Source organism: Oncorhynchus kisutch, linkage group LG24, assembly GCF_002021735.2.
Source record: "Oncorhynchus kisutch isolate 150728-3 linkage group LG24, Okis_V2, whole genome shotgun sequence".
NCBI classification, from domain to species: Eukaryota; Metazoa; Chordata; class Actinopteri; order Salmoniformes; family Salmonidae; genus Oncorhynchus; species Oncorhynchus kisutch.
Window position 1 is genome coordinate 7,135,732 of NC_034197.2, and position 22,841 is coordinate 7,158,572.

At 40.7% G+C, this 22,841-nt stretch overlaps 1 protein-coding gene across 1 annotated transcript; it reads right to left on the reverse strand.

Annotated features, from left to right (window-relative positions):
- Positions 1–924: 924 nt before the first annotated feature.
- On the reverse strand, positions 925–18,965 carry ppardb (peroxisome proliferator-activated receptor delta b). The gene is made up of 8 exons (XM_020459713.2): positions 18,520–18,965; positions 13,228–13,680; positions 12,863–13,014; positions 10,545–10,683; positions 8,512–8,714; positions 6,448–6,654; positions 3,893–4,136; positions 925–3,551 (listed from the first exon to the last, which is right to left on the reverse strand). The coding sequence occupies exons 2-8, from the start codon at positions 13,604–13,606 to the stop codon at positions 3,304–3,306; spliced, it is 1,572 nt and encodes a 523-aa protein (XP_020315302.1). The 5' UTR covers positions 13,607–13,680; positions 18,520–18,965; the 3' UTR covers positions 925–3,303.
- Positions 18,966–22,841: the final 3,876 nt, after the last annotated feature.

The window sequence follows — 22,841 nt, forward strand, 5'->3', positions numbered from 1 at the left end:
CGGGCAGCTTCATGTCGTGAGCCAGGTGCCCCGTTCAAAGTCCACTGCGAAGTCGGCTCAAAACAAAAGTGACGTATTTCGTACGTGAGTACGATTCTGTTTTCATATGCAACATCGATAGCTTTTCAAAATATGTATCTGCCTTCCCGATGAAAACTAGTTTGAAACTGCAAACACATTTTAAATGGAAAAGAGAGGTATGGTCCTGGACGATCCGCCATGCTGCCTTGTTGACATGACCAAGCAGCGCAGATCACTGATCGATTTGAGCATGGCGTTCCTTCCTCACAGCTTTTGCCCGTTCACGTCACGGGTAATAGACCGGCACCCTGTAGCTCAGCATAATCGAATCCGCACATTGAAAAGCCATGATCAAACACCACATCCGACCAATAGGAATACCACCCTAATTAAGCATAAATGTATCAATAACTGTAAATGTCTCATTAAAATATTGCATATGATAATTTACTGGAATGTACTAGTCTTTGAGATTACCTTTGTAATAAAAAGCAGTATATCAAATACATATTAAATACAAAAATTGAGACAATCATGTACAAAAACTATTAAAGTGCTGCACCTTGTATCTGTTCATTATTTGGGCAAAGTCAGAGTTTTTGCCATTCTGATATCTTGAAAAACTGTTTCAACTGGAGATAGAATATTCTATTGTTCCCAATTTATCTCATGTGCCTCTAACAAAATTTGGCCCCACAAAAGGACACTCCCATATAATAGACTGATAAAACTTACAAACTTACTTTTGGGGGAAATTTTGTGAATACATACTATATACATTAGCTACATATACTGCAATTGGAAAACATTTTAGTCTCACTTTATGTACAATGTACTTCCAGTATGCAGAGCGTTCATAGGTGTCACCAATTTCATGAGGTAGTTGAGTTCTACAACTTCACATAAAACACTTTTTATTTGCTATTTTGCATTTATTAAAGTCCCAACCCCAGAGAGTGCAGACCTAGAAACAATAATGAAATTGTAGATAGAATACATAAAATCCTTGAAAATCCTTGAAAAAGTAATTTGTTCAGTGTTGTACATTATAGTCCTGAGTGGATGAAGAGTTCAAAGGTGTGATTTTGGTCATCATTCAAATGTATTATGCCAGACATATCTTTAATCCACAAAGCAGCCACGTTGTCTGTCCTGAGTCGTGGTAAGATAGGCAGGCACCACTACATTACATGTACCAGTAACTTAAGTAATACACTAAGGTTTAAGGACTGGTCTTTTGCTGGTTCTCCATTCATCTAGATTAGATACAGAATCACACCTCTCAAAGTAAAAGGCCAAACTCATCTAGACAATATTACTTCAGTATTTTAGAAAACATGTTGGGGGTAGTCACATTTCACAGTGGTACCTGTCCATAACCGATGATCACTGAAAGATGACAGCCTTAAAAACGTATGTAAGACTTTGTGTCATTAGTTGTCATAATTATCTATACATTTATAATTTGTGTACCCAGGTATATTATAACATTACAACTCACCACTTAGATACCTTGGTTAAACCAAAGAGCACACATCTGTACAATCTAACAAAATTACCACCATTATTCTGGTGAACATTATTCATAAACTTTTTTTTTATTCCCTAACTACAATTAAATTCCCTAAAACAATTGCTCTACTGCTAACAGTACCAGTAGTGTATGAAACGATTCTGAGAGAAGTATGAAAATGTTAACAAATATTAAGTTGAATACAGTATAACCAAGGAAAGGTACAGGCTCAAGTTTATGTTAATAACTAGTTTTTCAAACTCTAACACTATCCATATTGATTAACATCCGTTTCCTGTTTTCCTTTTGACCTGCACCATCCTGTTTTCCTTTTGACCTGCACCATGTTGTTAAGCAACTTCTATATAGTCTCTTTAGAACTTATAAATACTTTGTAACCTGAATAAACAATTTCCTTAACAGCAAACCTCCAAATGCATTCATGAGATGACAAAATTTTACTCATAATGTGAAGTGAAACCTGTTAAAAAAAGGTTTGCCAGGTTTTGGCAACAGACTCAATTAGGGTAGTAGTACCCATTCACAACATTACTCTGGAAGAAGAGGTCTACATAATTGGTCTCGTACCTCCATTAGTGTTAGTGTTACCTCCATTAGCGAAATCCCTACAGCAGCACCTACTCATTCATGGGTTTTTCTTTATTTGTACTATTTTCTACATTGTAGAATAATAGTGAAGATATCAAAACTATGAAATAACACATGGAATCATGTAGTAACCAAAAAAAGTGTAGTGTATGAAACGATAAATCAAATAATATTTTATATTCTTCAAAGTAGCCACTGTTTGCTATGATGACAGCTTTGCACTCTTGGCATTATCTCAACCAGCTTCATGAGGAATGCTTTTCCAACAGTCTTGAAGGAGTTTCTACATATGCTGTGCACTTGTTGGCTGCTTTTCCTACACTCTGCGATCCATCTCATCCCAAACCATCTCAATTTGGTTGAGGTCGGGGGACTGTGGAAAGAAATTCCACAAATGAACTTTTAACAAGGCACGCCTGTTAATTGCAATGTATTCCAGGTGACAATATAGAAAATAGTAAAAATAAAGAAAAACCCTGGAATGAGTAGGTGTGTCCAAACATTTGATTGGTATTGTACATTAATATATACATAACATCATTATGTAAACATATTGCTGTCAACTACAGTCAGTATTTGCTCTAAGGGGACACTATTTGCTAAGTCAGGGTTTGCTCTAAGGGGACAATAAAGTATTGAATTGAACAGTGTGGCTTTGCTTATGAGGAGGACTAGTACATGAATGTCTTTATAGATCTCCTACAGTAGAGAGTGCAGCAAGGTACGGTCCGATCCTGTTAAATCTGGTTTAGTCCAATTCCTGTAGGAGCAGATGCAACAAAGTCTAGTCCGAGTTGGTCCGGTTTAGGCCACTGTGTCCAGTCATGTTCTTGTTGAGCTCCTGCAGTAGCGGGAGCAATGAGGTCTCAGACTAGGGGTGTGTCCGAAATGACAACCTATTCCCTATGTTGTGCACTACTTTTGAGGAGACGAGTACATGTCCTTGTAGAAATCCTGCACTAGCAGAAGTCCCAGTCCAGTCCAGTTCAGTTCAGTCTGGTTTAGCCCAGTCAGTACATGTTCAGTCTGGTTTAGTCCAGTCAGTACATGTTCAGTCTGGTTTAGTCCAGTCAGTACATGTTCAGTCTGGTTTAGTCCAGTCAGTACATGTTCAGTCTGGTTTAGTCCAGTCAGTACATGTTCAGTCTGGCTTAGTCCAGTCAGTACATGTCCTTATAGATCTCCTGTAGTAGAGGGTGCAGAGAGGTCTCCGACTCTGTCTTCTTGATCTTCTGCACCAGCAAGGCGTTCTCTGTGACAAGCTGTCTGAGGTCGGCCATCTTGTTCAGCAGCTTGGGGAAGAGGTAGAGGGAGTCCTGGTGGTTGGCCTGCAGGTGCTGGTCCAAGGCCTGGAGAATACCGTCCTGACTCTGTTCGACCTGCTTCACGTTCATTAGCCCTGGGCGGTCTGCAGATAGATCGAGAATAGTTAGATGGGTAGACCACAGACATAACAGAGCTGCCAACTCACAGCACAACCTCACTAAAAGCTTTCCGTGACTCCACGCATCCTATCTCCTCACCTTCTCAACCATATTGGACCATATCTTATTCTCCAATGTGTTTTGCGAAAGAGGTGAGGAGAGAGGATACCAGGAATCGAGGGAAAGATGAATTGAGAAAGAGCTCCCCCTCAACTCCAGATAGGATAATAGCGGCTACGAACAACATTAGAGCCAGGGTTATTTGGGGAGAACAGTACTAATGTCAGAGTTACTGTGATACTACTAGTACAAAAGTATACCATACCTCCACACAGGATGATAATGGCCACAAACAGAGCCAGGTCACTGTCATCCAGCTCCAGAGCATTGAACTTCACAGCAAACTCAAACTTGGGCTCCATGATCTCACTGAAGGGTTTACGGAGGCTCCTCAGGAACTCCCGGGTCACAAAGCCCTTCCCGTTGGCCACCAGGAGGCCATCTTTGTTCATGAGGGAGGGCAGCATGGCGAAGATGGCCTCGTGGACACCATACTTCAGTAGTGTCACCTGATGGAAGCAGGCAGGTAAATAGGGGAGAAAATAGAATTCAACACCAAAGTAAAAGTGCCATTAACAGCAGTTTGAACAATTGACAAAAGAAAATGCATCAGGATTTCATCGTATAACTATGGGAGATATTTCTACATTACTGTCAGTACATTTCACTGAGTGTGACAAGAAATTAAGTTGACAATCAATAAGTGAAAAGACAAGGCTGCTTTTTTTTTGTTTATCCCCCCGACATAACATAGGTACAACATATCCCCTTTTTGTATGGGACACTTTTAAAATGTGCCTTTAGAGGCCATGCAATTCAGTACTCATCTATACAACAAAAGCAATTTAGATCAAGAGTCCATATTAACAAAGGTAATTGAAGGACTAACAGTACAGGTAGATAACAATAAAAACTGTACCAGAGGCACAGAGTAAATGAGAGGAAAAACAAAAAGAACTGGAGGAACTTATTCAAGAAAGATCCAGTGTAATATAATATAAAAATAGAGAGAACTGGATAGAATATGGGGGAAAATTATATTTAAAAAATCTTCAACATTCCATTTTTTTAAATGGAAACTTCTTACAATGATTCACCGAATTATATTTTGAAAGAGGAAGTACTTCAAAAATGTTTTCATTTCAGTATCCTCCATCTCCACTAACCGAAGCTAATTATAATATTTTTTCCCCAATTAATAATTTAAAATGAACATCTGTACAGAAAGACTCATGTGAAGGCCAAATTAGAGAAGGAACTTCTTGATGCAATTAAAGCTTTAAGGCTGGGAAAACTCCAGAGGACCAGATATACTCAGAGGACCATTATTAGCATGTTTTAACAACTCCTATATAAACGGTAGATTATCAGACACACAACAAGAAGGTCTGATTTCATTATTACTAAAACAGGATCCAAATTGTATATATAAAAAGATCCAGTCCATTTAAAAAATTGGAGGCCTCTTACACTTCAGAGTTGTGATGCAACATTTTTAGCTAAATGCTTGGCGCAGAGAATTAAAAAAGGTTTTGTCAGATATTTTTCATCCTAGTCAGACAGGTTTTTTACATGGACAATACATTGGAGATAACATAAGACAAGTGCTGGAAACACATGAAATATCAGGGAAACCAGAACTGGTTTTCATAGCTGATTTTGAAAAGGCTTTTGATAAAGTATGACTGGAGTTTATATATAAATGCCTATAATATTTCAATTTTGGAGAATCTCTTATAAGATGTGTTAAAGTTACGTTTCATAACCCTAGGTATAAAATAGTAAATAATGGCTACATCTCAGAAAGTTTTAAACTGCCAAGAGGAGTAAAACAAGGTTGTCCACTATCGGCATATCTATTTATTATTGCCATCGAATTTAGCTGTCAAAATTAGATCCAACAATAATATTAAGGGATTAGAAATCTGAGGCTTAAAAACAAAGGTGTCATTGTACGCTGATGATTCATGTTGTTTTCTTTCAAATCCACAATTTGGACCCCTCCACAGCCTCATAGAGGATCTGGATACTTCTGCTAATATCTCTGGATTAAAACCAAATTATGACAAGTAAATATTACGTATTGGGTCACAAAAAAAAAAATCTGCTTCTACAGTACCGTGTAGTTTAGCAATAAAACAGTCTGACAGGGATGTGAACATACTCGGTATACAAATCCCAAAATAAATAAATGATCTAAAAAAAGGTATACTTTTTGTAAATTATATCATAAATAGGACTGGTGGAGTTGTCACACGTGCAGCTAACACAGAAATATGGAAATGTCTGCTCTACCCAAAATTACAACCAAGCATGTGTTTCAGACATAAGGAAGTGGATGGCTGCAAACTTTTTACTTTTAAATTCGGACAAAACAGAGATGCTTGTTCTAGGTCCCAAGAAACAAAGAGATCTTCTGTTGAATCTGACAATTAATCTTAATGGTTGTACAGTCGTCTCAAATAAAACTGTGAAGGACCTTGGCGTTACTCTGGATCCTGATCTCTCTTTTGAAGAACATATCAAGACCATTTCAAGGACAGCTTTTTTCCATCTACGTAACATTGCAAAAATCAGAAACTTTCTGTCCAAAAATGTATATATATATATATATATATATATATATATATATATATATATATATATATATATATATATATTTACCCCAAAAATATATGGGGGATTGGAAATGATGCAGACAATTACATTGATGGAAGCAACAATCTATCCACAATATTAAAACTGATCCACCCCTTAAAAAAAAGAAAAAAAGACAAACGTTAGCAAGCTCTGTTGAGAAGACTGTGGTCCATGCCATACCTGGTCGTTGAGGAAGAGATCCACAAACCCTGGGATGTTCTTGGCGAACTCAGTTAGCTCTCGTACCGTCTCCACCGTGGTGCACTGACAGCGGTAAAACACGTGTACCCCTATCTCCTTTGTGAGGGGCGCGCCCGGGATTAACTGGTTCCACACTAGACCACTCTCTGCTTGCCACAGGGTGTCCACATCATGGATCACAAACGGCTGCCGGGGGAGAGAAAGAGAAAGCATTCATCTTTTAACAGTCTGGTCTTCCCTTTTCTTTAAAAAAACTAACTATATGACAAGTTAATGACAAGTTAAAACTCATTACGAAAAACAGATTGATAAGAGGCTAATTAAAAACTAAAGAGCTCTACAAATAATCAGCCACTAAATCTTTCTTTCTATGAGGAGGTTACTAGTAATATGCGTCTACATTGGTGCAACCAGAAAAGCCTTCCCCCTCATCCAAGTTCAGAGGGGTTGTTGTGAGTTATGACCATAAACATCATTGGTTCAGCTTGGAAGGCGTATCCTACCTTGGTGCAACCAGAAAAGTCTTCCTCATAATCAAGCTCAGAGAGTGTGTTCTAAAGGTTTTAACCGGAGGTGTAACCAATACCCATGCACTGTCAGGTCCAAAATTATTGGCACCGTTGATAAAGATTAGCAAAAAACTGTATAAAATAAATAATACAAATACATTTATGTGCAAATATTATTTTATACTAAAAATAAAAATACCCCAAAAGATAAGGGTTAAAATGATTGGCCCCATTTTTCAGTACTCTATCACCCTACCCTTGTGAGGATAATGACACTGAGCCTCCCCTGGCGAGGGTAATGACAGGATTTTTCTATTATGTTTTATGAGATTGGAGAACACATTGGGATAGATCTTAGACCATTCCTCCATACAGAATCTTTCCAGATCCTTGATATCCTTTGTCTGTGCTCCTTCCAAGCTGAACCAATGATGTGAGTTATTACCATAAACATACACAACAACCCCTCTGAGCTTGCTGGAAGTGGATCTTCCAGCAAGACAGTAACCCCAAGCACACATCAAAATCCACAAAGAAATTATTAATTGACCACAAAATCATAATTTGGCAATGGCCCTCTCAGTCTTTGGACTTTGGACTCATTAAAAACCTGTGGTTTAAATTGAAGAGGGCAGTCCATAAGTGCAGACGAATGATATCAAGGATCTGGAAATATTCTGTATGGAGGAATGGTCTAAGATCTCTCACAATGTGTTCTTCAATCTCATAAAAACATTATAGAAAAATCCTGTCATTACCCTCGCCAGGGGAGGCGAAAAAAAGGATGGTGGGCAAAATTATAGGCACCCGCCAATAATTTTTACCACCATCCTTTTCTTATTTATTTTTTTAAAACTGAGCAATTGTATTAGTATAAAATAATCAAATTTCCAAATGTTTTGGAGCATACAATATAGCTCAGTATTTGTATTATTTATTTTATAGTCTTTTTTGCTAATCTTTATCAAGGGCATCAACACTGAGTGTATAAAATATTAGTTACACCTTCCTAATATTCAGTTGCACCCTCCTTTTGCCCTCAAAACAGCCTCAAAATGTCGGGCATGGACTCTAAAAGGTGTCGAAAGCATTCCACAGGGATACTGGCCCATGTTGACTCCAATGCTTCCCACAGTTGTGTCAAGATGGCTTGATGTCCTTTGGGTGGTGGACCATCCTTGATACACACGGGAAACAGTTTTTGCGTGAAAAATCCAACAACGTTGCAGTTCTTGACACACTCAAACATGTGCGCCTGGCACCTACCACCACACCTCGTTCAAAGGCACTTTGATCTTTTGTCTTGCCCATTCACCTTCTGAATAGCACACATACACAATCCATGTCTCAATTGTCACAAGGCTTAAAAATCCTTCTTTAACCTGTCTCCTCCCCTTCATCTACACTGATTAAAGTGGATTTAACAGGTGACATCAATAAGTCATCATAGCATTCACCTGGTCAGTCTGTAACGGAAAGAGAAGGTGTTCCTAATGTTCACACTCAGTGTATATTTACATAAGAGTGAGCGTACCGATGTGCAGCTGGTCTTGCCGGTGAGGATGCTGCGGGCTTTCTTCTTGGTCATAATGAGGTTCTTCAGGTAGGCTTGGTACACCTGTTTAGCCAGGGTCTTGAGGTCTGAGCCACCAAGGTGGTGGGGGTCCAGCTCCTCTGCTAGCAGGCCAGCCACTAGCTTCTTCTTCTCAGCCCCCGGCATACGCCCATACCGGATCGCTGCCAGGCGAACAGGCAGAGTAGTGTTAGCATTGAAGGTGAAACAGACAAAGACAGTTTAGCATCATGCATACAGCCATATTAGATCACTGGGTAGACAGTAGCATTAGCATCGAAAGCTGTACAGTGCATTTGGAAAGTATTCAGACCCCTTGACTTTTCCCACATTTTGTTATTCTAAAATTAAATGTATTGTTTTCCTCATCCATCTACACACAATACCCCATAATGACAAAGCAAAAACAGGTTTTTAGAAATATGTCAAAAATGTCTTTAAAAAATAAAAACTGAAATACCTTATTGGTATAAGTATTCAGACCCTTTGCTATGAGACTCTAAATAAGAGTTCAGGTGCATCTTGTTTCCATTGATCATCCTTGAGATGTTTCTACAAATTGATTGGAGTCCACCTGTAGTAAATGTAATTGATTGGGCATGATTTGGAAAAGGCACACACCTGTCTATATAAAGGTCCCATAGTTGACAGTGCATGTCAGCGCAAAAACCAAGCCATGAGGTCAAAGGAGTTGTCCGTAGAGCTCCGACACAGGATTGTGTCGAGGCACAGATCTGGGGAAGGGTACAAAAACATTTCTGCAGCATTGAAGGTCCCCAAGAACACAGTGGCCTCCATCATTCTTAAATGGAAGAAGTTTGGAACTACCGACACTCTTCCTAGAGCTGGATGCCAGCCAAACTGAGCAATCGGGGGAGAAGGGCATTAGTCAGGGAGGTGACCAAGAACCCGGTGGTTACTCTGACAGTTCCTCTGTGGAGATGGGAGAACCTTCCAGAAGAACAACCATCACCAATCAGGCCTTTATGGTAGAGTGGTCAGACGGAAGCCACTCCTCAGTAGAAGGCAAATGACAGCCAGCTTGAAGTTAGCCAAAAGGTACCTAAAGGACTCTCAGACCATGAGTAACAAGATTCTTTGGTCATATAAAATCAAGACTGAACAGAATGCCAAGCATCACATCTGTTAGAAACCTGGGACCATCCCTACGGTGAAGCATGGTGGTGGCAACATCATGCTGTGGGGATGTTCTTTAGCGGCAGGGACTGGGAGACTAGTCAAGATCGAGGGAGAGATTAATGAAGCAAAATATAGAGAAATCATTGATGAAAACCTGCTCCAGAGCGCTGAGGACCTCAGACTGGGGGTGAAGGTTCACCTTCCAAAAGGACAACGACCCTAAGCACACAGCCAAAACAACGCAGGAGTGGGTTCGGGACAAGTCTCTGAATGACCTTGAGTGGCCCAGCCAGAGGCCGGACTTAAACCCGATCAATCATCTCTAGAGAGACATAAAAATAGCTGTGCTCTGAAGCTCCCCATCCAACCTGACAAAACTTGAGGATCTGCAGAGAATGGGAAAACCTCCCCAAATGCTGGTGTGCCTAGCTTGTAGCATCATACCCAAGAACACTCGAGGCTAATCGCTGCCAAAGTTGCATCAACAAAGTACTGAGTAAAGGGTCTGAATACTATGTAAATGTGATATCAGTTTTTATTTTTAATACATTTCAAAAAACATGTTTTTCTTTGTCATTATGGTGTATTAAAAATATATATATATTTTAGAATAAGGTTGTACTTTTCAAATGCACTGTATAGCCCCACCAAAATGAGGTTCAAGAGTTTCATTAAATTAATATTATTAATATTGAAACACATTATCAGTAGTTCTTAGGGACAGTTTTCAAAACACAGATTAAGATCCTCCATTCAGTCCAGGGCTTTATCTGCGTCTGCGATACTGGCCCTTAATCTGTAAAAGGACCAAGTATTTCCAGACCCTGAAAGACCCATTAACGGTCTCCTCTCACCGTCATGGGACATGCCCAGGGCCAGGCACTTCTGGAAGCGGCAGTACTGGCACTTATTACGGTTCTTTTTCAGGATCTTACAGGCTCTCTCACAGCGCTCGTACTCCAGCTTCATCCGAATGGTCCGCCGGAAGAAGCCCTAGACCAATTGATACGCACAGGGAGAGGGAGCAAGCGAGTTCAGTTTATTTACAATTGAAGGCATTACAGGAAAGACAGATATAACACTGCATTCACCACAAGTCACACATTATGGCCATTGAACTTGAGTTGCAGGTTAATAACATTTTACTGCAGTGGGCTAAATTAGGGTCACACAGAGTGGTAGTCAAACAAATCTACTTTGAAATAAAGGTATACAGTGGGGCAAAACAGTATTTAGTCAGGCACCAATTGTGCAAGTTCTCCCACTTAAAAAGATGAGAGAGGCCTGTAATTTTCATCATAGGTACACTTCAACGATGACAGACAAAATGAGAAGAAAAAATCCAGAAAATCACATTGTAGGATTTTTTTATGAATTTATTTGCAAATTATGGTGGAAAATAAGTATTTGGTCACCTACAAACAAGCGAGATTTCTGGCTCTTACAGACCTGTAACAACTTCTTTAAGAGGCTCCTCTGTCCTCCACTCGTTACCTGTATTAATGGCACCTGTTTGAACTTGTTATCAGTATAAAAGACACCCGTCCACAACCTCAAACAGTCACACTCCAAACTCCACTATGGTCAAGACCAAAGAGCTGTCAAAGGACACCAGAAACAAAATTGTAGACCTGCACCAGGCTGGGAAGACTGAATCTACAATAGCTAAGCAGCTTGGTTTGAAGAAATCAACTGTGGGAGCAAAATTGTCATTTTAATCCATAGAGACGTGAAGGAGAAGCTCGTCATTATTAGGAAATGGAAGACATACAAGACCACTGATCATCTCCCTCGATCTGGGGCTCCACGCAAGATCTCACCCCGTGGGGTCAAAATGATCACAAGAAAATCCCAGAACCACACGGGGGGACCTAGTGAATGACCTGCAGAGAGCTGGGACCACAGTAACAAAGCATACCATCAGTAACACACTACGCCGCCAGGGACTCAAATCCTGCAGTGCCAGACGTGTCCCCCTGTCCAGGCCCGTCTGAAGTTTGCTAGAGAGCATTTGGGTGATCCAGAAGAAGATTGGGAGAATGTCATATGGTCAGATGAAACAAAAATATAACTTTTTGGTAAAAACTCAACTTGTCGTGTTTGGAGGACAAAGAATGCTGAGTTGCATCCAAAGAACACCATACCTACTGTGAAGCATGGGGGTGGAAACATCATGCTTTGGGGCTGTTTTTCTGCAAAGGGACCAGGTCGACTGATCCGTGTAAAGGAAAGAATGAATGGGGCCATGTATTGTGAGATTTTGAGTGAAAACCTCCTTCCATCAGTAAGGGCATTGAAGATGAAACGTGGCTGGGTCTTTCAGCACGACAATGATCCCAAACACACCACCTGGGCAACGAAGGAGTGGCTTCGTAAGAAGCATTTCAAGGCCCTGGAGTGGCCTAGCCAGTCTCCAGATGTCAACCCCAGTTGAAAGTACATGTTGCCCAGCAACAGCCCCAAAACATCACTGCTCTAGAGGAGATCTGCATGGAGGAATGGGCCAAAATACCAGCAACAGTGTGTGAAAACCTTGTGAAGACTTACAGAAAACATTTGACCTCTGTCATTGCCAACAAAGGGTATATAACAAAGTATTGAGATAAACTTTTGTTATTGACCAAATACTTATTTGCCACCATAATTTGCAAATAAATTCATAAAAAAATGTACAATGTGATTTTCTGGATATTTTTATTTCATTTTGTCTGTCATAGTTGAAGTGTACCTATGATGAAAATTACAGGCCTCTCATCTTTTTAAGTGGGAGAAGTTGCACAATTGGTGGCTGACTAAATACCTTTTTGCCCCACTGTGTAGTTGAAATGTATTCAATATTAAGTTTGCATCCCAATATTACACTTTATATACAGCACAGAAAACTGAAATAAAACAAAACTGTTGGACATTGGAAGACCGGATTGACGGATTATTTAAAATAATGTTTAAAAATATATTAATAACATTCCACCCGTGGTCATTTGACCGCAGGAAAGGGCTACCGGACTGGAATGCTGCAACATAGGACACAAACTAAACTCAAGCTAAGCTCAGGTCAGGTTGAGGCTGTTAGCAGCCATGACAAAACCTCCAGGATTTAAGACCTAAGAACATTAAGCACATTTGTTTTCTGATTATTAAGCCCCATTGTTAGACTTGTGAAATCTCTCACCTTGCAGCCCTCGCAGGCATGCACACCGTAGTGGAACCCTGAAGCTTTGTCAGCACAGATCCTACACCCCACGTTGATACCAGGCCCTGTGGCCTCATCCCGTCCCAGACGCAGCTGCTCCGACAGCGAGGGAGACGACGTGTGAGACAGGTCTGGCACACAGAGAGACAACACCCATCTGATTGTCGTACGAGAGATTCGTATTACCAGCTCAAACTGATCTGGGACCAGGCCATACCCATATGCTCTGGTCTGCTGATGTATTCACTAGAAGTCCAAAATATTACAGTGAAGCATCTCACATCCCACTTAGCGTATTATTTCAAATATAACCAATGACATGTACTTAATTTACTCTCTTTTACCTGTATAGTTGTTATCAGCAGCAGGACTGTCTTGTCTGCTGTAGCTAGTATTGTCCTTCTCCAGTCCCTCCTCTTCCCCTCCTCCATTCTCTCCATTCTGTTGGCTGCCAGTCCCATTCCATGATACCCTCGAGATGGGGGACCTCAGCCTCTCCGCCCCACTGCCTTCACCCTCCTCAACCCCCAGCTCCTGCAGGTCCGTCAACCCTCCAAAGTCAGGGGCCACTGCCTCCACCTCCCTTGCAGTCCATATATCATCAGCTGCCATGAGCAGGGGATGTGGAGAGTTTGGGCCACATAGGGGCTGCGGGCCTGTCCTAGTCTCCCCATTCACCTGTTCAAGGTGCTCAGGGGAAGGTAGCTGCTGTAACACATCCATGGCTCCTTACCTTGTGGTCAGGGTGCTAAAGTGCCTCTTCCCTGTCTGTCATGATGTTGTTGACATGGTCTCCCCTGTTAAGGTAAGGAACAGCGTAATTATGCAACAACATTTAAAAGACTTATCTACGTCTCTATATACTTGACATATGACTGAATGGATCACTAGGTTCATATCAAAAGGAAACCCAGGTAGAGTTATTATGGCAAACTGTAGCTAAACATTTGAAACAGAAAATGTGCAATACTTATTGGACAAATCCTGGTAGGCCCTCCCTGTTTCAGACTGTTTTCTTCTGTTTTGGTGCCTAATGAACATGACCTAGTTATTGGGGTTCTTTGTTGTAGGATTAGAGAAAGGGTGAGAGAGCAAGAATGAGCTCAAATGTCTCTGCTAGTGCAGCAATCAAACAGTCTCATAACCAACCTTAGCCTCTTTAAGAATCCAAGAGTAAAATACGTACACTCTCGTCTCTAACATGTAGGCTCAGCATTCCCAAACAGTCCCATTACAAGTCAGAATGTTGAACAAACTTAATTTCAACGTACTTTACCCGATATTGTGTATTAGAGGTCGACCGATTAATCGGATTAACCGATTAATTGCAAGTTTTCATAACAATCTGAATTTTTTATTTTTTATTTATTTTTTACACCTTTATTTATCCTTATTTTAACTAGGCAAGTCAGTTAAGAACACATTCTTATTTTCAATGACGGCCTAGGAATGGTGGGTTAACTGCCTTGTTCAGGGGCAGAAAGACAGATTTTTACCTTGTCAGCTCAGGGATTCAATCTTGCAACCTTACAGTTAATTAACTAGTCCAACGCTCTAACCACCTGATTACATTGCACTCCACGAGGAGACTGCCTGTTACGCGAATGCAGTAAAAAGCCAAGGTAAGTTGCTAGCTAGCATTAAACTTACCTTATAAAAAACAATCAATCACAAACACTAGTTAAACTAGTAATATCATCAACCATGTGTAGTTATCTATCTGCGTTGCATGTAATCGATGCGGTGCGTATTCGCGAAAAAGGACTGTCTTGCTCCAATGTGTACCTAAACATAAACATCAATGCCTTTCTTAAAATCAATACACAAGTATATATTTTTAAACCTGTATATTTAGTTAATATTGCCTGCTAACCTGGCTCGTTGCAAACTCTGTGAAGACAGCCAACTTCACCAAACGGGGGATGATTTAACAAAAGCGCATTTGCAAAAAAAGCACAATCGTTGCACGACTGTACCTAAACATAAAGATCAATGCTTTTCTTAAAATCAATACACAGAAGTATATATATTTTTAAACCTGCATATCTTTCTAAAAGAAATCCAGGATAGCAAGCAATATTAACCAGGTGAAATTGTGTCACTTCTCTTGCGTTCATTGCACGCAGAGTCAGTGTATATGCAACAGTTTGGACCGCCTAATTTGCCAGAATTATGACATAACATTGAAGGTTGTGCAATGTAACAGGAATATTTAGATTTATGGATGCCACCCGTTAGATAAAATACAGATGGTCCCGTATTTCACTGAAAGAATAAACGTCTTGTTTTCGAGATGATAGTTCCCGGATCCGACCATATTAATGACCTAAGGCTCGTATTTCTGTGTGTTATTATGTTATAATTAAGTCTATGATTTGATAGAGCAGTCTGACTGAGCGATGGTAGGCACCAGCGGGCTCGTAAGCATTCATTCAAACAGCACTTTCGTGCGTTTTGCCAGCAGCTCATTGCTGTGCTTCAAGCATTGAGCTGTTTATGACTTCAAGCCTATCAACTCCAGAGATTAGGCTGGTGTAACCGATGTGAAATGGCTAGCTAGTTAGCGGGGTGCGCGCTAATAGCGTTTCAAACGTCACTCGCTCTGAGACTTGGAAGTGTTGTTCCCTTTGCTCTGCAAGGGCCGCGGCTTTGTGGGGCGATGGGTAATGCTGCTTCGAGGGTGGCTGTTGTCGATGTGTTACTGGTTCGAGCCCAGGTAGGGGCGAGGAGAGGGACAGAAGCTATACTGTTACACTGGCAATACTATAAGGTATAAGAACATCCAATAGTCAAAGGTATATGAAATACAAATTGTATAGAGAGAAATTGTCCTATAATTCCTATAATAACTACAACCTAAAACGTCTTACCTGGGAATAATGAAGACTACTGTTAAAAGGAACCACTAGCTTTCATATGTTCTCATGTTCTGAGCAAGGAACTTAAACGTTAGCCTTTTTTACATGCACATATGGCACTTTTACTTTCTTCTCCAACACTTTGTTTTTGCATTATTTAAACCAAATTGAACATGTTTCATTTTATTTGAGGCTAAATTGATTTCATTGATGTATTATATTAAGTTAAAATAAGTGTTCATTCAGTATTGTTGTAATTGTCATTATTACAAATAAATGTAAAAAATCTAAAAAAAATTGGCCGATTAATCGGTATCGGCAAAAAAAAAATATATAATAATCGGTCGACCTCTAGTCTGTATATCTTTTGTATTTTTACGATTGGCTCATTCATCCCCCTCCTCTCCTCTAACTATTCCCCAGGTCGTTGCTGTAAATGAGAACATGTTCTCAGTCAACTTAACTGAACATGATAACAGATAAATAAAAATAAATAAAAAATTCCGGTTTCTTTTTTTCAATACATGACAAACACTTGCACGATATGGCCGAGCCTAACCGAACCACAGACCAAATGTTGCCCCACACTATCTGCTGGCAAATTTCACAGCTGATTGCGAGTTAACTTGCTTAGGTCCTCTACTTTTGGTAACATTCAGCTATTGTTTACATATTGTGCATCACATGCATGTGTCAGGAGATTGAAAATGCAAGCAACAGAACCTACTGGAGCAGCAAAAGTCTGAGTAAACAAGACTTTCCTGTGGATACCCAATATCCACTTCCTACCGCCAAAAGGACCAACAGCATGTACAACCAGTAAAGTATGTGTAAGTATAATTTTGCTCTTGCTGCTGGTGATTCTCTGATCTACCTCTACGCAGACGACACCATTCTGAATACTTCTGGCCCCTCCTTGGACACTGTGTTAACTACCCTCCAGGCGAGCTTCAATGCCATACAACTCTCCTTCCGTGGCCTCCAACTGCTTTTAAACGCAAGTAAAACTAAATGCATGCTCTTCAATCGATCACTGCCCGCACCTGCTCGTCCGTCCAGCATCACTACTCTGGACGGCTCTGACTTAGAATACGTGGACAACTACAAATACCTGGGTGCCTGGTTAGACTGTAAACTCTCCTTCCAGACTCACATTAAGCATCTCCAGTCCAAAATTAAATCTAGAATCGGCTTCCTTTATTTCAACAAAGCATCCTTCACTCCTGCTGCCAAACATACCCTGGTAAAACTGACCATCCTAACGATCCTCGACTTCGGTGATGTCATAAAATAGCCTCCAACACTCTACTCAACAAACTGGATGCAGTCTATCACAGTGCCATCCGTTTTGTCACCAAAGCCCCATACACTACCCACCATTGCGACCTGTATGCTCTCGTTGGTTGGCCCTCGCTTCATACTCGTCGCCAAACCCACTGGCTACCGGTTATCTACAAGTCTCTGCTAGGCAAAGCCCCACCTTATCTCAGCTCACTGGTCACCATAGCAGCACCCACTCGTAGCACGAGCTCCAGCAAGTATATCTCACTGGTCACCCCCAAAGCCAATTTCTCATTTGGTCGTCTTTCCTTCCAGTTCTCTGCTGCCCATGACTGGAACGAATTGCAAAAATCTCTGAAGCTGGAGACTCACATCTCCCTCACTAGCTTTAAGCACCAGCTGTCAGAGCAGCTTACATATCACTGCACCTGTACATAGCCCATCTGTAAACAGCCCAGCTATCTACCTATTTGCACTCACTGTATATAGACTTTTTGTTTTCTTATGTTCTACTGTATTATTGACTGTATATTTAGTTTATTCCATGTGTAACTCTGTGTTGTTCTATGTGTCGAATTCTTGGCCAGGTCGCAGTTGCAAATGAGAACTTGTTCTCAACTACACTACCTGGTTAAATAAAGGAGAAATAAAAAAAATACTAAAAATGTAAATCAACATTCTGACTTGTAGAGACTTTTTTTAGGCAAACTTCTTTCAGACTGAATAGCAATGGGGTAACCATGGTAACAGTCTGAGGTTTCAGCAAAACCAACCTGAGTGCCACACTTGTCAAAACATTCCCTTTTCTTTGACTCTGTGAAGAGACAACAAATGTTTCCTTTAATACCAATTCTAGGCTTACTCAATAGAACAAGTCTAGTAGACAAAAACGGTAGGAAATTACTGTTCAAACACTCGTTCAGACTTGTCACCTAGCTAATAACCTGTCATGCTTGTTCTCAGAAAATCTGCTGCTGTGCTTTGAGTGAGTCACTCTAAAGGGCTTGGCACCATTGATTGGCACAGACAGGTTCGAAAATAGCACAATATAAGTATACATGACACACAAAAAAGTGTTTACGAGTGAGTGCATCACAAACATCTCTGATGAATCCTCTTCCCAATACAGCCTCTTCCAAAACCAAATGTTGCTTTGATGTCAAGTAGGCTCATAAGGTCAGCAATATAGGCTTATCATGAGACTTTTGTTTAAATCATGACTGGTAGATTTGATTGAATCCATATTCCATATCCCAAAACATGCATTCAAAAATCACATTGACAGAAAATGCAAACAGGAATTAAAAGAAATCTATAGACTTAACTATAGTGACGTGAAAGCAATCATCCTAAATAAACAATGTCTGATAGTTCCCGAGTACAGACCAGAGGCAGAAGACAAGCTAGTGAATAAATTGAACTGTTCTTGTTCTTGTCTTGGTGAATATAGCTAACTAGCTAGCCTAGTATGGCAGCTAACCGTAAGTCCATTCTTACCTTTCTCAATGGTGTTGCTTGCTTTTCCAAAGAATGTGTACCGGTGAAGTTACCAAAACGTGTCCATTAGCACTTGATTCGATTCGCTGGCTGTGAGGTGTTGTTTGCTAGCAGCTAGCTAACGCTAGCTAGCTTACGTTAGCTAGCTCTGAACTTGTAAAAAAAAAAATCCCAATTCATCTGTCAATACTGTCAAATAGTTTGTCTTGTATGCTTGCAGTACAGTCTCCCTGTCTGGTAGCTGGCTGGTTAAAGTACATTTTGGATCAAACTTTTCAGTGAGCTCCTGCTAACTACTGTTAGCCCAGTGTGAATCATACACCTCACTCAGTCAACCTTCTCTGCGCACCGCTGTTGCCCTCTGAGTGCCTGCTTCCATTAGTTCACGTTACAGAATCACAAAGGCAAAATTGGCTATATCGTCAAAATTCATGAAAATAAAAATGTGCTTTTGAGTCTTAATTTAAGGGTAGGGGTAAGCATTAGATTAGCAGTGTGGTTATGGTTAGGTTTAAAATCCAATTTTAAGAATATAAATGTTAGAAATGGGCGGGGTTTATGACTTTGTGGCTGTGGTAACTAGTGACTACCCTGAGTTCCCCTCATTTTACATTTTAGTAATTTAGCAGACCTACAGTTAGTGCATTACTTTTAAGATATCCAGGTGAGACAACACATTATAAACATATCAAGTACATTTTACCTCAACAAAATATTTATCAGCAAAGTCAATGCTAGTGAAAAAATAGAGGGGTGACATGGGATTACTTTGGAAGGTTGAACACCGGTGGTCACTGTGGAGGACAGGCCGCAAGCAATGTTGGGAGAAGAGGAATAAGAGATTGAAGAGAATAAGGAAAACTGAGATTTGAATTTGTGGAAGATGGCTTTTTTTTCAGATGGGGTGTTGTAGAAGATTGGTGTCAAGTGCAAAATGAGTGAGCCATGTGCAAGACCATGACTAGGCTGGTTGAGCTAACGGGTGCTAATGTGATTAGCATTTACTTGATGTAAGTAACAGCGAACTTTCCAGGACATAGACATGTCTTATATGGGCAGAAAGCTTCAATTCTTGTTAATCTAACTGAACTGTCCGATTTACAGTAGCTATTACAGTGAAATGTTATGCTATTGTTTGAGGAGAGTGCACAACAACAACAAAAAATGTATCACGGCAACTGGTTTGATACATTCACCTCTGAAAGTAAATAATGTACTTACATTCAGTAATCTTGCTCCGATTTGTCATCCTGAATGTCCCAGAGATAAAATGTAGCAGTTTTGTTTGATAAAATCTATTTTTATATTCAAATGTTATAACTGGGTTCTACAGTTCACCCCGGTTCACCTGGCCATTTAGATGTGTGAAAGTTAGTGTATATGCTAATGAGCCATCATGTATGACATTCCTTTGAGTGTGTAAAACTTCAACGTGTTACCATATCATTTTTGTATGTTCTCGAGTTATGTACTTGAAAATAAATAAATTGACCAATTTGGCACATTTGGGCAGACTTGATAATAAATATTGTCCAGTATTGCAATGCTTTGCTGGATCTATCTGAAACTTTGCGCACGCGCTGCATCATCTAAATTGCACCTAAACTGCAATATTATATTATCATATTAAGATGATGGAAAAAAAAATGTTTTTAAACGCATGTTTTTTTTGTTTGTATTATCTTTTACCAGATTTAATGTGTGATATTCTCATACATTAATTTCAAATTTCCACAAACTTCAAAGTGTTTCCTTTCAAATGGTATCAAGCATATGCATATCCTTGCTTCAGGTCCTGAGCTGCAGGCAGTTTGATTTGGGTATGTTGTTTTAAGTGAAAATCCTTGCCTTTTGGCGGATCCATGTGCAGTTTAAAGGTGGCTAGGAAAGAAGTTGGTAGCAGTTAAGCAGGCGCTCCATGTCACGCAACTTTGGCCAAGATCTGTTTCTTGCTTTGCGCTTAGGAATAGGGCATCATTGAATGGAGTGATTTCTGGGGCAGTGTTAAGTGTGCAGGTGGAGAAGTTGAAGATTCCTGCCGTTTGTGATGCCTGCCGTTTGCTGCAACGCAGACCCGGTGGTGAAACTGTCAGTCCTTTTTGAGTTTTGAGTCTTTTTACCTGACAAAGTCTTGTTAGGATATATCAGCTATCCCGTTAGAGCTTTTGTGCCGAATCCATTGCGGTGTTTCAGGTGCAACGTCTATGGTCATGTCACAGCAGTTTGTAGGAGGGAGATTCAAAGATGTGGAAAGAGTGCAGGAGTGCATGAGATGGAGGATTGTGTAGTTTCGATTAATAAAGTTGTGTGTCAACTGTAGGGGTGCCCATGTTGCTGGGGATCGGAAGTGTCCGGTGCGAGAGAGGCAGGTGGAGCTGGCCAGAGTCAGAGTAGTGCAGAATGTGTTGTATGCTGAGGCAGTGAAGAAAGTAGAGGAGGATGCGTCAAGGGTGAGAGTTCCTGAGAGGATCCATATGAGGAGTGGATCTGTGCCAGCACAGAGGGATAGGCCATTGAATGATACACTGTATGCTTTAGTAAGGTTGGCTTCTTAGAGTTCATATCAATGGTTATCAACTGTAGCACAGAAATGGAACGAAAGTCACAAAAAATAGATGTTGTGGTGGCAGCTGCAGAGAAGTATTTGCGTATACGAGATTTGACTTCAGAAGATCTACAGGGTGTGTGAAGTGGTGGTGTCCCGTCCTCCCAGGCAAGTGGCATGGACCAGATAGGGTCAAAATAGTGGAATGGGGTGGTGATTTAAAAAAAAAAAATTGTGATATATAGGTGTTGGGTTAGTTGGTGGTGCATATTATTATTTCTTAAATGTTTCCCCTTTTTATTTTTGTATAACAAAATCTAAGGTGATTGAACACACACTACAGTAGGTGGCGGCATGCACAAACAAAATGTGTGAACGACATGATACCAAAGAAGAAGAATGTCGAACACCAGGCGGCTGCGGCATTCTGGATAAATTGCAGGGGTTTGATGACACAAGCGGGGAGCCCATCCAACAGAGAGTTCCAGTAGTCTGGATGGGAGATGACAAGTGCCTGGATTAGGTCCTGCACCGCTTCCTGTATGAGGAAAGATCATACTCTACGAATGTTGCTGAGCATGAACCTGCAGGAGCGAGTCACTGCTTTGATGTTTGCAGAGAACAACAGAGTGTTGTCCAGGGTCATGCCAAGGTTCTTTGCACTCTGGGAGGGGGACACCGTGGAGTTGTCAACCATGATGGAGATGTCTTGGAGCGGGCAGACTTTCCCCCGGGAGGTAGAGCAGCTCCGTTTTGTTGAGCTTGAGGTGGTGGGCTGACATCCAAGCTGAGGTGTCTGCCAGGCACGCAGAGATGCGTGTCCCTCCTAGGTGTCAGAAGGGGGAAAGGAGAAGAGTAGTTGAGTGCCATCGACATAGCAATGATAGGATTTTGTAGGGCCTTTTTATAATGAATAAAAATACAAATGCAATCATTTCAAATATTTTACAGTTACAGTTCATAGAAAAAAATCTGAAATAAATAAATTTGACCCTACTCTATGGATTTCATGACTGGGCAGTGGTGCAGCCATGGGTGGGCATAGGTCCACCCACTGGGTAGCCAGGCCCATCCAATCAGAATGAGTTTTTCCCCTCAAAAAGGCTTTATTACAGACATAAAAACTCCTCAGTACCCCCTCAGATGAAACCGCAGGTGAAGAAGCTGGATGTGGAGGTCCTGGGCTTGCTTTTGCTTGCAATTAAAAAAATATATGTTCAATCCATATGTAGGTATAGTAGGCAGTGCACTGCATAGGTAAATGGAACATGACAAAGTAGCACATTCTAACAGTCAGCATGCCAATTGCATGCTCCCTCAAAACCTGCACATTTTAAAGTGTCATTTTATTGTACCCAGCACAAGGTGGACCAGTGTAATAATCATGCTGTTTAATCAGCTTCTTGATATGTCACACCGGTCAGGTGCATAGATAAAATTGGCAAAGGAGAAACGCTCACTAAGAAGGATTTTTAAGCCTTTAGATAGTTGAGACATGGATTGTGTATATCTGTCATTCAGAGGGTGAATGGGCAAGACAAAATATTTAAGTATTTTGTAAGCCGGTTTGTGTCAAGAACTGCAAAGTTGCTGGGTCTTTCATGCTCAACAGTTTCCTGTGTGTATCAAGAATTGTCCACCACCCGAAGGACATCCAGTCAACTTGACATAACTGTGGAAAGCATTGGAGTCAGCATGGGCCAGCATCCCTGTGGAACGCTTTCAACACCTTGTAGAGTCCATGCCCCGACGAATTGAGGCTGTTGAGGGCAAAAGG